This window comes from Cucurbita pepo, chromosome 4 (genome assembly GCF_057944985.1).
Source record: "Cucurbita pepo subsp. pepo isolate OVF chromosome 4, ASM5794498v1, whole genome shotgun sequence".
Classification (NCBI taxonomy): Eukaryota; Viridiplantae; Streptophyta; class Magnoliopsida; order Cucurbitales; family Cucurbitaceae; genus Cucurbita; species Cucurbita pepo.
In genome coordinates, this window is record NC_141801.1 from 13,482,453 (window position 1) to 13,499,358 (window position 16,906).

General features: G+C 36.1%; 3 protein-coding genes across 3 annotated transcripts; 1 reads left to right on the forward strand and 2 right to left on the reverse strand.

The window, feature by feature from the left end:
• Positions 1 to 493: 493 nt before the first annotated feature.
• LOC111793688 (Phox (PX) domain-containing protein) lies at positions 494 to 5,713 on the reverse strand. Its single transcript, XM_023675688.2, has 5 exons — positions 3,637 to 5,713; positions 2,150 to 3,145; positions 1,497 to 1,722; positions 1,217 to 1,359; positions 494 to 962 (listed from the first exon to the last, which is right to left on the reverse strand). Exons 1-5 carry the CDS (start codon positions 5,332 to 5,334, stop codon positions 681 to 683), a joined length of 3,345 nt encoding a protein of 1,114 aa, XP_023531456.2. The 5' UTR covers positions 5,335 to 5,713; the 3' UTR covers positions 494 to 680.
• Positions 5,714 to 6,297: 584 nt separating this feature from the next.
• Positions 6,298 to 8,705, reverse strand: LOC111793690 (Transducin/WD40 repeat-like superfamily protein). The gene is made up of 2 exons (XM_087123084.1): positions 8,281 to 8,705; positions 6,298 to 7,359 (listed from the first exon to the last, which is right to left on the reverse strand). Exons 1-2 carry the CDS (start codon positions 8,645 to 8,647, stop codon positions 6,650 to 6,652), a joined length of 1,077 nt encoding a protein of 358 aa, XP_086979210.1. The 5' UTR covers positions 8,648 to 8,705; the 3' UTR covers positions 6,298 to 6,649.
• Positions 8,706 to 11,541: 2,836 nt separating this feature from the next.
• Positions 11,542 to 16,579, forward strand: LOC111793691 (homeobox protein knotted-1-like 6). The gene is made up of 5 exons (XM_023675693.2): positions 11,542 to 11,993; positions 12,498 to 12,620; positions 12,797 to 12,932; positions 15,836 to 16,077; positions 16,327 to 16,579. The coding sequence occupies exons 1-5, from the start codon at positions 11,694 to 11,696 to the stop codon at positions 16,477 to 16,479; spliced, it is 954 nt and encodes a 317-aa protein (XP_023531461.2). The 5' UTR covers positions 11,542 to 11,693; the 3' UTR covers positions 16,480 to 16,579.
• The last annotated feature ends 327 nt before the right edge of the window (positions 16,580 to 16,906 follow it).

The following is a 16,906-nucleotide window of genomic DNA, read 5'->3' on the forward strand; positions in this document are numbered from 1 at the left end:
AACCTTTCTTTTCTTTTCCATATATATTTTTTGAACATTTGTTCAAAAAATATACTTTTATTTCATTAACTAATGTCCAAAAAATATACTTTTATTTCAGTAACTTGTGAGTGAGAAAGTACACTATCTTTTGATTTATAAGATTTATAAGATTTATGAATAAGATTTATGAGATAGAATAATAGTGTGAGGCTACTACTAGTAGATATTGTTCGGTTATGTATCGTCGTCAGCCTTGTCATCAACTTTATTATTTTACAACACATCACAGTCCACTCTCTTTGAGAGCTCAACATCCTTGTTGGCACGCTGCCCGATGTCTAGCTCTAATACTATTGTAACAACTCGAGCTCACGCTAGCAAATACTGTCCGTTTTAGTTCAGCCTTCACAGTTTTAAACACATGTCTATTAGAGAGAAGTTTCTGCACTCTCGGACACAAGAACTCACCTATAGGAGCTAGAAATGTTTAGTGAGAAATGGAAACAGAAAATAATCTATCAATGTACAAATGACATACTAACTAATCACCTAGAAAATTGCTACAATATACATCTCATTGATTAGCAAACGGGTTTATCCTTTCACCATACACATCCAACAGATTTGAGAAATGAGCATTGGAGCTATAAAAGAAAATATATGGGAACTGATACACAGAAATAGGCACAAGTGATCAGTCAGAGGGAGCTGGAAGGAAGAGAACCCATCAAGATGATATTCTCACCGTCTTTATGATCTTCTGTTGTTTGATTTGATTTTGCAAATAGGGCTGATAGAGATCTCAGAGGCGAAATGGAAGTTGATTTGACGGCTCCATTCTCCTCAGCATCCGTCCTTGGGAGCCTTCCGGTCTCATCATCAACTCTAAGGCGTACCCCACAGTGACATGTTGTGAGCTTTGCAAAGCAACGTTTATGGAATAAAGTTTCACAGGATCCACATCTCTCCATCTCAGTTTCCTGAAGGTTTTAAACAGAAAGGCTCTTAGATTCTTGCTTTCAAAGCTAAATAACAAAGCACTTAGATCCGAATGGCACATGAATGCATCCCCATTGACACAAAGTTATTTTAAAGAAATGTTCGATAAGCGATGACCCAAGACATAAAGTCGTGCTAAAACAAGACATTGCAGTATAAAGTACTCAAATCATAACTAACATAAGCAAATTCAGCGTAGTTCTTTTTTTCTTGGGGTATTTGTTGAGATGTTTACCTGAAAAGGGAAGATGAGAGACAATGGGGCACTGCATGCTTGTCGAGCACCACACGAAACACCAGCATCACAGCATACAAGGCATTTCTCCTCTATGTGCTCCAAGATTTTCCTCGAGACAGTCTCCAGAAGTGTAGGTAATGCTGCAAGAACAATTTAAGCATACAGCGAAAAGAAAGGTTTTAAGACGGATAAACGGGAATAACCACGAACAAGACACGACACGACACAACACAACAACGTTAAACCAAACCTGGCATAACTAAAGTTAAAAGCTAACCTGCAAATGCCCCTTTAGAAAGATCAACAAGGTCTCTAAGGGCAAAAAAATCATTGCTTTCGACGAGATATCTACGGAATCCAAGTCCTCGGTTAATTGACAAACGAAATGGACAGCGAACATATGAAATCATATGTCCTATTTTTTTCCTCACACCCATAACATGAAGCAAAGCTGGGACCCTTGAGAAGAGAGAAGGATTAATCGCACTGACACATAGCATCGGCTGCCAAAGGAAGTTCAAGAAGATTTAAGAAATACTCGCCATCATTTAATAGAATTTCTACCCAACTGGCCAACCATCAAATCAAGTTTTGAAATATCCAAATGCCGTTGAATATAATAAAATGAACAGTGCGAGTAGCATGCATTTACTGCAGTAGAAAGAAGCAATGAACAAGCCATAGCAAATTATATCGCTCCCTCTAGATCATAAATGATTATTTTTTGTAGCATAGAAATCTTCACCCAGCACAACACAACTTTCTGTTCTGCAGTGCAAAGGCTGTACGAGAGAGTTTTCCTCTGATGCTCCCATTTAAAACTATGATCATCCCAATTACTCATACATCCCTATAAACTTTATATGAACTAAAGAGAACTACAAGGACAGTTAGAAATGAATAGATGGAAATTTGTTCTGCATAAAATACCTGATCATGAATGGCATCCAAGTACGACTTAGCTAGCTGAGAAACTGGGTACCTAGTGAAGTCCCAATGATGTAAAACTCTTGCTGGTATGACTGCCATCTCATTCGTATGGCATGAAGAACAAAACATCTGACAGGTGTAATCACAGAGTCGTGGTTTTCCCCATCCAAAACTCTGTACAAAGCCTTTCATCAGAGTTTTCTGATCATCAAAATGTTTGTAACATCCAGCGCACGTATAATGCTGCAGCTCCAGTATTTGCTTTGTAGATTTGTATGATCGAATTTCAACAATAAGTGATATGGAATTCCCCAAAGAGGACAGTTTTTGTGCGTCAGACACACTTGCAATGGCAGATGATTGAGGTACTGCAGTATCTGATGCAGGAGAACTGGAGTTTGATTCTTGAGGCGACAAAAACCAAATTAATGCACTTGGATTTATTGAAGAAAATCTTGAATGAAGAATAGAAGATAGACACTCCTGAATTAAGACACTTCTTTCAGCAATTATATCCGGAGATGCACTCCCAAATAACTTTGTTGATCTATTATCAACAGAGGCCCAGGGAGAGGGTAAACTCCAGCCATGATCAGCAAATGATGATTTCAACAGACAATATAGAGAATAGAAATCTCGGTAGCGGCGTTCAACCTCCCATTGTTTCTTGCCACTCCATACTCTAATTTTGTATACAGTGTACTCCTTCACCCCAACTAGTCTTTCACTGAATGATACATCCCCTCTCTTTTGTCTAGCCCCCATCACTTCAACCCCATCAAATTTCAAGTTATCTGGGTTACTTGGATCAGAACTGTTGGTGCTTGAAATAGAAGCAGTTGATCCTCCATCTCTTAATGGTAAAGATGTTAGTGACTGAGGTATCTTATATCTATTAGTAAATCTAGCCCCCGGAGAGTCACGAGATTCAAGTAGTATTTCTTCCATTTCATGAACAACCTCATCATAGAAATCATTTGGCTCAAGTTTTTCCAACTGCAAGTAAAAAATTAAAAAAAAAAAAAAAAAAAAAAGATGCAAGAATGTCAGTGCCACAAGATGGCTATTCATTTCAAAACTAACACTAATTGTACATGTGCATTACCATACACTTACAAGAGATGGATGAATGCAGAAACAACAGATATACAATTGCAAAAGAAATATAGAATGGACAGATAAAATAAGTAAAATACATTGGTTTGATGGCTCCTCTTATATTTAACAGTCTCCACTTTATCAGTGCACTACGGTCCTTCTATCCTCTCACGCACTAGTACGTGTCTTAAAATGTTTATAAAATATTTCTAAAGATTCATTGGACATAATCTTGCAGCTGAGGGAGCATTTGTGGAACAGAAATGTTTTTTTTTCATAACTGGGCCGTGATTTAAGATTTTACACAATTGGAGACAATTTTCAAGGCAGGAAAGAAGTGAAGGTTAAAAATAAACCAAGCATCATTAAACAAAGATTCTTATACTGACCTCAACTGGAAAAAGATGACCTTTTGATTCAGGTATTGAAGTGGAATGTATCATAACCTCACAACATTCACTAGCATGAGTAGAAAGTTGATTAGTTAAAATATCTCCAAGAGGGTCCAATTCTGCCTTCAAATTTCCAAGTCCTTGGCTATCTAAGCCTTGATTTACCATTCCACAGTTATCCTCGATTTCTAGAGGTTGAGGCTGCCTTACGAAGTTACCATCAACTGCGCACATGTGCTGATACAACGTAAATTTCTCCCCTCCGGTACCAGCTCTAGTAATATTGGTAACAAGACTTTCACTACTACATGCAGTTTTATCAGCATCTCCGGCTTGATTATTAACAACAAATATATCCTTCGTATCTTGATCTAATTCAACACCGTATGAGGAATCAGCTCCAGTTAAAAAAGTACTGTTTGTGATTTCCTCCAACTCATCGGCAGGCTGGACTTGACAGATGGCCACAGGAATGTCCCTCACTGGAATAATTTCCTTCGGTCGTTCAACAGTTGGCACAATCATACAATCCCCAGAACTACTGGCAACTTTCTTCAGAAAATTTCTGCTAACTTGATCTTCTTTGCTGGCTAAGAGCGGCTTTGTCCCATCTTCTCTCGTCGTTTCGCTACCAACGGCAGCACCATTTACAGCCTGATAAAAGGAATTCATATTGGGCTGTTTCCTTTCCTGGAGTGCGTCATCAGTCGAATTCTTGGCAAATCTCTGAGTTTCACACTCAAAATCATTCCAATCATCGGCACCGAAAGCTACAGATGAATTGATAAGCAATGGATTTTCATTCACCACGTTTGGGAGAAAGCGTGCATTATTAAGCAGGAAAGTTTCATCCTTATGATCACCTTCTGATAAAAAATTATTCATTGAATCCTCACTCTCTGAATGCTCATTCTGGGATCTATCATCTCCCATATCCAATTCACTGTCAAATTCTTTCTCAACCGTGCAAGGTAGAAGACCTTCTTCAAACTTCTGTTCTAATTTCGTACCATTCTCAACCGTACTTCCTTCTAAACATCGCACGTGAATTTCTTCGTTTGTTACTTCTCGAAGAACAGTATCCACCCCCGTTTCCAGTTCACTGGCTTCTTTCCCCATAATGAAGCCTTCCTTTACATCTCTGCTGCTCTCGACCTTCACGGATCGATTGGTCACATCTATGCCACGTAATAAATCCGATGTGCTATCAACCTTCCAACACAAAATTTCCCCATCAGCTTCAACTGAATCCATAAGCTCATCCGTTCCATACAAATTCGACCCACTAGACCTGTACTTCACACTCGGCTCTTCACAAGTGACTTCATCACGCAGTTCTATCTTTCTATAGCCTAGTACATTTGTATCCAGCGAATTCCTCTCACTCCCTCCTCCCAAACTGAAGTTCTCCAGGCCGCCATCATCATAGAACCCAAAGTTCCTCGTATACCCAAATTCAGAATCGCAGTCGTTGAATACTGTAATTGTGCTACGCATACTTGGCGTTCCCATTGCCGAGTTCGCGCTGCTATACCTCTCGAACTCGGAATCTCCGCAGGACGAATACCTCGAAGAAACTGGGGAAGCAACAGAGCAACCATCGACATTCTGGATACGCCAATGTGACGACGAATCCAACGGATCGGAAGAGGCGACTTCCAAAAAGGCCTCACAAGGAGCGTCTCCATTGATCATTGGTAACCATTAAAATGAAGAAAAAGAACTAAAGAAAAAAATACGATAGCATAGGAAGAACAAAATCCAAAAACTAAAATCCCTACGAAAATTAACAAAGAAAACCTCCGATTAACTGTATCACGCTCGTCAAAAACAAGACTGCCAATACGATTTGAAGCCGAACCTAATATTTGGATGATAATCGCCAATCCGGGAATTAAGGGATTCAACTTCGACGAGTGCAAAAGACGATGAAAGATCATCCAAAGAATCGAAATTGAGTGAGGCTTTGGTGCTGGCGGCAAGAGAGGGGATCCGAATAACGGGAACCGGGAGAGAAGAATTTTTAGTTTTGTAAGGTCGGATACGTCGTTCAGAAAATACAGCTTTTTTTTTCTTTTCTTTTTTTCTTTTCTTTTCGGGGCTGTTCAAAAATAAAAATAGAATAAGCCGAGTGGCGACAAAATAGTCCTGGTCAACGGTTTTTTCCTCCAATGTTGTGGATAGGGGTGTTGAAAAGACCGGTGAGATCCGACCAAACTTTTCATATAAATGAGTTGGTTCATGTTTTATTCTAGAATTAGTTTGGAATTAATCCAATTATAATTTATATTAAAATTTTAAAAATATTTTTTCTATAATATAATTATATATATATATATATATATATATATATATATATATATATAATATGTATTAAAAATTTATTTAATTCTACAAAAAATTTAATTATTTATTCTTCAACAACTTTTTTTTTTTTAAAGAAATAAAATCAAATGTAATTTAAATAAATAAATAAAACTAAGTTGCAAATTTTAATTTAGTGTTTGAAAATAAACTCATATAAAATAGGAGGCACAATTTTTGTATCACAAAAATTTAGTTTTAATTTCCATCTTAATCAACTAATACTACCATAACCTTAAGTCTTCGGTATAAAAAAAATGTTTATTAAAAAAAAAAAAAAACTACTCCAAGGAATACTCTCTATAAATCTTAGGTTCATCAATATATCATTCCAAATCAAGCCAAAATACGTGTGTTCATTGTATGTGTAACAAAGGAAGTCAAGAACGATTCAATTTCATTTCGAGCTTGAACTCGTTCTCCATCCCTACTAAAATCTCCAATAAAGGGAAAAGAATAATGTCAACTTCTACATCAGAAACATGTACGATATAAAATCGCTCATAAACATATTAAAAGTACTCGCGTAATTATTGGAAGAATTCTTCAATATTGATCACAATAAGATTTAACTATCGAGGAAACCAACACGAGTCCCGTAAGAATTAAACATGTGCCATAAAGCATCATCAAGTAGCATGAGTACTCATATGTCAGTTTCTGGAATCCATATCCGGAGAAGCCGATCATAAAACGAACAAGTTGCAACAGCGTACCTTTTCGTTTTGTCTTCATGAGACGAACCTCCTCTTTGCCAATCAGCACCGTAAGCAAGAGAGCTGTGCTTGTCATAAGTTTCAACCACTTCAACAGAATCGTCTTCGACTCTAACAATTGCAAATCCATTGTGCATACAAGCCGCCAGAACAACGTCAAAAACTGAAGGGTGGGGCTTGATTCTCCAAACGCCGCCGCCCAAGCAAATTGAAGTTTCATTTGTGGGCTTTGAGATTGATCTTATATCCCATACTCTCAGGTGCTCGTCGTAGCTGCCAGTGAGCAGTTTGTAAGGGTCATTGGGGCATTTGGCGATGCAACAAACGCCCATTTTGTGAGCTTTGGTGTTGTGAAATGCTTTGGTGGGAGTGTCTCGCAAATCCCAACAGCTGAATTTGCAGTCATCTGAGCCAGTGTATACTAAATGAGGTTGGTGAGTGTCAAAAGATGTTGCCCAGAGCTCAAATTCGTGAGCTTTCCATTGGTTTTGGACTTCCAAATGGGACTCTCCTGCAGAGAGTATTGAGATGGAACCATCTGAATGCCCCACAGAGATGGACGTGGCCGAAGGGTTCCAGTCCAGGCAAAGACACATAGAGGAAGAGATTTTGCTGCCACATCTCTCTTTTAAATATTGTCCTGCACTATGATGAAAAATAAATAATAAATGTCAACCTAGTTAAAGCATATACACTTTCAAGAAGTGAGACGTTGAAATTGCCTCCCCACACATGTTGAACAAAAAAAAAAAAAAAACAAGAAGAATAAATAAATATGTTGGAAAGAAAACATCTCTTTTAAATATTGTCCTGCACTATGATGAAAACATAGATGCCAACTTAAGCATAGCTAAACTGGTTTGGTTAAAACATATATACTTTCCAGAGGTAAGATGTTCAAATTGCCTTTTCGCACATGTTGAACTAAAAAAAAACAAGAAAAATAAATAAATATGTTGGAAAGAAAACCAATAAAAACTTCAAACTTGGAAGCTTTATACTTCCACCTAAAGTTGTAAGGCAAGTAATCATGCAAATTGAAAGGTTAGAATCAAGAATGAAAGATAAACAAATCTAATCTACATCCATAATCGTTAACGTGTGGTGGCAAGGATTTTCTTCAACTAAACAATACCCATAACTTAAGAACTCTCTTTGTCAAGTTGGGAGTAAGAAAACGGGAATAGGTTTAGTTAGTGTAGAAACCACAACCCATTTCCTTTATAGACTCTTTCCTAGAACCCCATGAGAACTAATACTCATCTTGCAGTTAATACTTGATGAAAATTCATGAGCTCACTGAGTCATGAACCACTTAAAAAAAACTCATTAAGAAGTCCAACAATATAGCTATATTAATACGCAACAAGCGAGGGCTTGATTACAAATATTCTAAAATAATCTTCACGGGGCAACAAGGAGGTTTAGATGCATGGTAAGGCTTGAAAGTCTATGTTATACTTAATTCAATCTCAAATAGCATATAGAATCTATCACATTTAGCATCTTCATCCCACGTGTTTCCAGAAAGTAAGACAGAAAAAGCTTCTCGTTTCCATACCTTCTGCACCATTTGAAGAGTGCTCGAGGGCATGAACTCTGATACAACCATCAGCATCCGCTTGAGCAAGCAGAGGACTAGCGGTTGGACCAACAGGGCTCCACTTTATATCAAAGATCCCAGCCGTGTCCACGTGATGAAGCAGCTCCAAAGAGCAATTATCCGCATTGACATTGAAGATTGATAGGCTTCCAGATCGACTGGGCTGATCACCCTCTAGTAGTGTATAAGTGGAAGCCGCAAGAACATTACTAAATGAACTGTGCGGGCAAAATTCCACTGCGTCGGCATTGCCATCTAGAGTACAGTGAGCAACGTCCATTCCTGAATCGCAATACAAAGTTTTGTTAGCAGAAAAACTACTCATTCCCAGTGAGGAATTTTGTCGAACACCTCCTGTGCCAGAACAAAAAAAAAACACACTACACGACCTAAGCTTCAAGAAACGCAATCTAAAGTCATACAAGATGAAAACAGAAGAGCAAAGCTAGACGAAATCAAAGTATCGCTCTTTTTCTTTCTGGGATTGATGGAAAAAAACGCAGCTCAAGTGAAGCGAGCATCCAAAATTTTCGACAATTTTCTGGTTCATCTTGTTCGGCCTCTAACATCAAACAACCTTTCTGAAGGTGAAATGTAACATGGGCCTGGATCTTGTGATTCAATGCTCGTATCGTAAAGCCCTAATAAAGATCCGCTCCAATAGGAAGATGGGCTGAATCTCTTTCGATGGATCATATCTGTTGGGCTAGATTATAAAAACTAATCTTTTAATTTGTAAATTATTTCAAAAAAATATTATATTCTCATTAATCTCTACCTTTTATAAATATCTCAAAAATATCTTTATAATATTAACGAAATTAAAAGTTGGACATATTTAAATATTATTCTTTCACAAACTAATGAAAATAATTATTTACTGTCGTCTATTTTTTATCTAAAAATTTAAAATAAGAACTAAAAGTCTTAATTTATTTTAATCTATAGTGACAATTATTAATTTATAAATCAAATTAGCCATATTTTGACAATTATACCCTTCCAATTCTGTACTGCAATTAGTATTTAACCTTCTTTTTTTTTAATTCAGAATAAAGGAGGAAACTATATATTTTTAAAAACAATCTCGGGCCGTTTATTTATTTATTTATTTAAGTTTTAAATTATGAATAGTTTGGGGGCATTTAAAATTTTATTAGTTATTAAATAGTTTGAATTTAAATTTATAATAAAATTGAAAGAAAGGGGGGTACATGTCACTATAGCTCATCTGGTAAATGCCAATATAAAACATGGTCACGTCAAATCATCTTAATGAAGTTGTAAAATTTGATAGAACAAAACAAAAAGAGTAGCCAACGATTAAATCATTCTAAAGCAATGTGTACAATTTGAATGACAAACTTAATTGTTGATAGTGAGAAAACAAAGGATTTAGAATACGGTGTAGGCGTTCAAAGCCACGAATGTTGCTATCGAGTTTTTAATTTCTTTATCAAAACATATCTTAGTGAATTTCGAGTCGACATACATTGTTATGAAGACGATTTGGTTATGAAATCTTATCTACAAAAAATTATCGGGTACAAAAATATCAAGCCATCGACTTCACAAGGGATCAGAGGTGCGTTGTGGCAGTCAAAATAATGGTTTGTAGATGCCAATGTAAATTTTGTGTGAGATCACACATTGGTTGAAGAGGAAAACGAAATATTTCTTGTAAGGGTGAGGAAACCTTTACATAGTAAATGTGTGTTTAAAACTGTGAGGCTGACGACGATATGTAAGGGGTCAAAGTGGACAATATCTATTAGCAGAAAGTTTGTGCTGTTATAGCCTGACCCTATGCATTCCCGAACTTAACATAGCATTAAGTGCTAGTTGCACTCAAAAGCTCGAGGGAATGAACTTAAGGTAGAATTATGTTTTAGTAACACTTTGTACCTTTCATTAAATTAACTTTAAGTGTAAGCTAGTATCGAGGGTGGTGTACGTATCTTTTTAAAAAATGGTATTTGCCTTTTCTACTTTGGAGTTGTTGTCAAATATTTGTCCTACTTTAATAATTCGTATTTATTGGACAACGGTTAATGTGTCAATGTCGTCCATACATTAAAGTTGATTATATGGTGGAGCTTGAGTGTCTAAGTTGGAACACAAATATATCTTTTTTTCTGACCAAGCTATGTGGTAAGCACGATTTATTTAATACATGGTACTAATTTGCAACTTGCCAGCATCACACACTTTAGTTTAACTTTAGTTTTCATTTAATTTTTAAAATTTTAAGATTTTATGCTTGACTTTTGTTATTTTTTAATAGTGATAAAAAAAGATTGGCAATTATTTACTTTAATGGTAAATAATTAAATTTGTTAATATAAAATTCATAATAAAATTACAACATTTTAAAATACGAAAATCGAGTGAAAATTAAATTCGGGTACCACGCTCAAATTTTTGCAGTTAATTAAAAATATGCCCAAAGTAAAATTCCTTAATAGGTAAATTTTTCCTATGGTTTAATCTACAAGTAATTACTTTTCTAGAGTTTTGAGCTAATGATTAATTTGAATTTCCGTAATTGTTTTTTAGCCCTCGCACGTGCAACCTGGAGATTTCATACTCGTTCTTTGGCATAATTTTTCTAAAATAAAAATGTTTTTATTTATTTATTTTCAAAGAAAATCATAATGTTTCTTTTGTTTACCAATTTTATTTTTTCATAGCTATAATAATAATGAATCACGACTTTAATTTAGTTCATATGTTTATAAAGTTATATAAGTTTGAATATATAATTCAATTTTACAGAAATGCCCCTAAGAAAACCTAAAGTACATAACATTCTTAAAAATAGTTATAAATATAATATATTTTTAAAAATTTATAAGTTAATAATTAACTTATATATATATATATATATTATAACAAAAAATACAAATAAAGTGAAAATTAGAAAAAGAAATAAAAAAAAATACTTTTCATCATGAATTTAAAAATGGTTGTTTTTTAAATATTTATATTCTATAACATTATATTTAAACTATATTAGGCGGGTATCAATTAAACATTAGAAATATATATTATATATATATATATATAAAATAATAACTGTTGTTACAATATTTGGGTGGCATTTGTTCCTTAATAATGATAATAATAGTAATAATAATAATAATTTATGAAAAGGTACAAATTAGCAGTAGCCTACTAGCCCTGAGGTAGCCTGCCGAGTGCTGATCCTTGTTTGTACGCTTAACTTCGCGCTTTCCAAAGGCCACTTACAGTCGCACTCCCACTAGCTGTCACACTCGATCGCTCCCAGTTCCATTCAATAGCCTACGCCCTACCTCTCCCTCTGCGCCTCTAAATAATTCTTCCATTGTTATCTCTCTCCGTCGTAAACCATGGCGGATCTTTACGGACTCCATCCTCTCGCGGACTACTCCTACGAGTCCTCTTCAGCGGCTCCGTTGGACAACCTCCTCCTTCCGGTTAACTATCAGGCCTATTTTGCTTCTTCAGATTATTCTCATCCGCTTCAGGTTTTTGGATCGGGACACGTACCGTCGGTGTCGTCGGGGGACTACGATGCCGCTTTAGTGGCGGTTGTTTCCGAGGAGGAGTCTGCCGGTGCAATTAGAGAGAAAATTGCTTCTCATCCTCTTTACCCTAGACTTGTCGATGCGTTTGTTGACTGCCAAAAGGTGGTTTTCTACCCTAAGCTTTAAGGCCGCGACGTTCTAAACTTCAAAGAAATAATGCAATGCTCACGGTTGGATGTTGAGGAACGAAGAAAGATTCTTAAGAAATTTGTATGAATGAGTAATTCTTTACGCCGTCCAAAAACTCGATACAGACTTGATAAATTCAAAGACGGCATAGTACATGTCTAACTAGTTCAGTAGTTTTTAAATTAATCGTTCACATGTTGAGTGATGAAATTGCGCGAATCTGTTCCTCTTGTATTCTGGAAGTCTAGGGTAAATCTTCTGGCCTTTTCGTGGTATTTTTTTTGGTATTCAATCGGATTTCAGTAAGGAGAAAAATGAACGAAAACCGAAGATATTAGTCGGAAGAACAGTTCCGAATCTATCTATATTCTGCTAGCTACAGTTTGTTTCACTGTTCAGTTAGGGTTTACTCCGAGTTGCCTTCTTCAGGTGTAGATTCGTTAGTATTATTCTCATTTCATGTTTGTGGCCTTGTAGATCGGTGCACCGCCGGAGGTCGCTAATATCCTAGGCAGAAGCGTTCGAGGAAGTGATATCGGCGAAAGAATTTCCGGCGTTTCAACTCGCTTGGGTGCCGATCCCGAGCTCGATGAGTTCATGGTGTTTGCTTTGCTTGCCGTTTTATTTTTCAGTTTTCTTTCTTAATTACACAGAACGTATCCCCAATAACATTGTACACGATTTTTTCGCCCTTCTTTCTTGGACAAAAAATAAAGAATGACCTAAATTTTCCTGTCGCTTATATTTTGACTAGTTTAGTCGGCACCTTGGATTAGGAAACATACTGCGGGATACTGGCGAAGTACAAGCTCGATCTCTCCCAGCCCTTTGTTGAAGCATCTTCCTTCCTCAACAACATGGAAATGAAGTTAAACAGGCTATGTAACGGCACCACCAGATGCTACGTTTTCGGTTCGTCATTCTCTCTCTATCACATACACACACCGGTTTTCTGTTTTGTTCCGATTAATTGCTTATTTTATGGAGTTTGTCGATGTTTGTATTTTTGTGGGATTTATTCACTCTTATATCACTGCTTTACTTGTGTCGTTCGTGTATATGCCTGGGTACTGTGGGCGAACTTTTTTTATTATATTTTATTAATTGTGCCTATGGTATTTTATGCTTCTTTGCTCCTTTCCAACGTACGTAAAAACCCAGGCCATAGGATAAATTCATGTGCACGCTCGCTCCCATTAGCCATATTGGTTGTAGTTTCTCATCTTGCTTTCCTCGGTCAAATTCCCTTGAGCTCGGTGCAAATCCCATCCTCAAAAAATATTTATGCCTGCCTTCAATTTAAATCAACTTGGCATGATGTGGCAAAAACCAACAATGTACCCCTAGAATTTGAGAAGGCCCCTTCGCTCCCTTAATATTTTAAAACGTACACACTAACTTTCCAAAGTGGTATTACTTACTGTATAATCTGAAATGTTTTTTTTTTTTTTTTAATAATTCCGACAATTACAAAGTGGTAGAGATTCAACCATCAACTATTAGCTAAACCTATATTTGGCATTACCTTATGAAAGGAAATGCTGCATTTATAAGCATTTATTATAGTTGGATGCAGTAACGGTGCCCCCACCCAAAATTCAGAAATTAGTAGTAGTTATCATCCCAATACTGCCATTATCCTGACTAGTCCAAATATATCTTATAAACTATAACGACCTAGATCCATTACTAGCAAATATTATTATTTTGGATTTTTACTCAAGGCTTTAAAATGTGACTGCTGGGATAAGGTTGCTACATCCTTATAAATGGTGGTTTGTTCTCCTCACGACGTGTGAAATCACAACCTCTCTCCTACCCTTTAACTGCTATAAAAGTACTGCCACATTTCTAATATTTAACATACAAGTTCTAGGCTCCTAGCTGTTCTTGTTGCTCCTAGACTAGGCTCCTAACTTGTGGATTCTATATAGAATTGGGGACTTCGATTATTTGGTCATTACGCTGCTTTCCTATTTTCCATTATTGGCGTCGTGTGTGTGTAGGGGGTTGTTAATCCAGCGTTTGCACAGTACTGTTTGCAGAAATCACATCAATTCTTTGTTGCACTTATTGACTGTATTACATGCTTTGCTTTTTGCATGCCACATATGGCAATTGGTTTATTTCTTTAGCCTGTGAAAACAGGCTAAAGGACTTTTTTAGCAATATGTGCACGTATATTTTAACTTTGTTTTGAGATTGAAGTTGGATAACTTAAGGATTCAGTCCAATTTTGTATAAGCATCGGCAATGCCATAAAGTAACATTCCCAGTTTAAAGATTTTTGAAGAGCAACTTTTTAGTTTGTCCATCTTTAGCTATGTTAAATATTAGGAATTGGGACGACGGGGTGTAGCTGATATTAGGTTTGGTCTCAAGTCCAAATGGTGGATGGGTCATGTTTCTTCAGGTTAAAGTTCTTGAGCGGGAAAATGAGAGAACTGCAGTTTAGGCGTTCCTTTGCTGCAGACCTGGGAACCGCAAATAAATTAAAATTATCTCCAGCTCTTTTCGAGATTTTTATTTTATGAATATTCGCTACTCTTTCACTTTCTTGTTTAAATATTAAGATAGCATGAGCAAGTAAATGGATAGGCAGCTTTTCACATTATTGGGCTAGTTTTTATAGCATTGCCTGCTGGAATAAGGATTTCTCAGTCTGAATTTCTTAGGAGTCATTGAACGTCACGCATTATAGCTTCCTCTGAGTTAGGTTGGACTGGGGGGTGCGAGACTTGCGGGGTAAACAACTTCTGTTTCCAGTTTTTTAATTTTGGCGTGGTGTATAGCGATAAATGTTTCACAGTAACCCAATTCACTGACTGGGATTCGACATAACGAACTCAGAATCCCTTCTCGCATCTGTGTCACGTCAGTGTCCACTGCGCTTTGCAGTTTTGGCTTTCTTTCAGTCGATACATCGCATCCATTTGGAAAGAGTCATGTTTGAACTGGTGCGTGGGAATTAGTGGACCCCACTACTTGTATGGGATTATCACTAGCCCACTTACTTGTTCCCCGCGCCCAATCTTTTCCTTTTTTTTCTTTTATGGGAAAAGCCTAGATTTCTTCTTTACTCTGCTTCTCTGCCCAGGTTTACTAAATCCAAGTTTAGTATTCTTAAAATAAAAATAAATAAATAAATAAATAATAATAATTATTATTATAATTAAATCCTAGTTCAAGGCGTTGAACTCGTGTTCCAAATCCCTTGGATAGGTCATTAAGAAAATCACGCCTTCGCGGGTTAAATCTTAGTTTTTATTTAAATATTTTTAAGAAAGAATTTTATTCTAATATTTTATCAGTTATTTAATCGTTATATTTAAAATATATTATCATAATTAACAATTGGCTAAATGATAAAAAATATTCTTGACTTTTGTTTTTGTAAAATATACTGCTATTCTTTTATTATTGACCTTTTTGTAAGAGTTAAAAATATCATTAGAATAGGAATCTTTAGAGTGATGGACCTAAAATTGATCTTGGTGGCGATAGAAAAATAGGGTGACTTGGACATTTGTCTAGATTAATTTTGTCAAGATTAAGTTTGAAAGAAGGGATTTCTAGACACTCTGTCCAATATTCTAAGGGTTTTAGTACTCAAAAGGTCTTATGGTTAGGTCAAAGAGATATTACAACTTATACTTGAATAAGTGTATGTTGAAACATGTCAGAATTATGAGGTAATTTTTTAATATATAATTGAACGTAGAATTTTAAGGTATAGAAATATATTTTCTTGAATTTTATTATTGCGATTATAGCAGGAGTCATGATAGATTGGTGTTTTCCGTTTATGATATCAGATGAAGCTGCTGGTGGTTCATCAGAAGAGGATGCAAGTGCCGGAGAAGTAGAATTGCAGGACTCTCTGTGGGCGAATGAAGATCGTGAGCTGAAGGATCGACTCCTACGCAAGTATGGTGGTTATCTTAGTAGCTTAAAGCAAGAATTTTCAAAAACTAAAAAGAAGGTAAAACTACCAAAAGAATCCAGACAGATCCTGCTTGACTGGTGGAATGTCCATTGCAAATGGCCTTACCCCACTGTAAGCTCTTGCTTTTTATGTGATGTATGAAATTTTACATGATATCTTCATCTCTCATTTTCCTGAGGAAAAATTAAGTGAAAGGTAGATAGTATGCGCCAATGTTGAAAGGAAAATAATAAGTAAAGAATTAATATGTTTACTAAATGATAAATTTATGTGTTGTATTTGGGCACAATCTACAGCTCTCTCTCTCCCTCTCTCTAAGCTTCTTTGATAACTGAAAATGGTTGGCATACTTTGGTGCAGGAGATGGACAAAATTGAGTTGGCGGAGTCGACAGGGCTCGACCCTAAACAAATTAACAACTGGTTCATAAACCAGAGAAAACGGCATTGGAAAGCATCGGAGTATATGCAATTTGGTGATGTGCACGGGGTGTTTACGGCGGACCCCTTGTGATGGATGAATGAGCCTTTTTCATTGGTAACTTCACGTGTACGTGTATTTCTCTTGAACATTACCAAATTTTAACTTATCAACTGTTGTGTAATCATTTTAACGAAGATGTTTATATAGCTCTATGTGGGACAGTACAGTTGATTATAATGAATAATCTTCGTGTCTAGTTCACCAACACTCCGCACAATAATTACCCCTTTACTCATTTGATATCTCCAGGTACAGATGTAACTTAACCGTTAATATATATATATATATATATATACATATATACATATATATATTGAAACAGTTAGAGATTGGAAGTAGATTTGAGTGTATGGGTTCATAAATTAGATTGTTGAAGTTGTTACAAGAATATGAGTTTGTTAATTTTGTATAACTACACGACGTCAAATTTTGTAGCTTTCCCTACTTGCAGAATTCA

What these genes read in the sequence shown, in the direction of transcription:
- LOC111793688 (XM_023675688.2), bottom strand. Translation starts at nt 5,334, where the DNA reads ATGATCAATGGAGACGCTCCTTGTGAGGCCTTTTTGGAAGTCGCCTCT. An exon ending in TGGATGCCATTCATGATCAG is followed by an intron (nt 1,723 to 2,149) that starts GTATTTTATGCA and finishes TTCCTTTGGCAG; the next exon opens with CCGATGCTATGTGTCAGTGC. An exon ending in CTCTCATCTTCCCTTTTCAG is followed by an intron (nt 963 to 1,216) that starts GTAAACATCTCA and finishes TAAAACCTTCAG; the next exon opens with GAAACTGAGATGGAGAGATG.
- LOC111793691 (XM_023675693.2), top strand. Translation starts at nt 11,694, where the DNA reads ATGGCGGATCTTTACGGACTCCATCCTCTCGCGGACTACTCCTACGAG. An exon ending in CCGAGCTCGATGAGTTCATG is followed by an intron (nt 12,621 to 12,796) that starts GTGTTTGCTTTG and finishes ACCTTGGATTAG; the next exon opens with GAAACATACTGCGGGATACT. An exon ending in CACCAGATGCTACGTTTTCG is followed by an intron (nt 12,933 to 15,835) that starts GTTCGTCATTCT and finishes TTATGATATCAG; the next exon opens with ATGAAGCTGCTGGTGGTTCA.
- LOC111793690 (XM_087123084.1), bottom strand. Translation starts at nt 8,647, where the DNA reads ATGAGTAGTTTTTCTGCTAACAAAACTTTGTATTGCGATTCAGGAATG. An exon ending in CTCTTCAAATGGTGCAGAAG is followed by an intron (nt 7,360 to 8,280) that starts GTATGGAAACGA and finishes ATCATAGTGCAG; the next exon opens with GACAATATTTAAAAGAGAGA.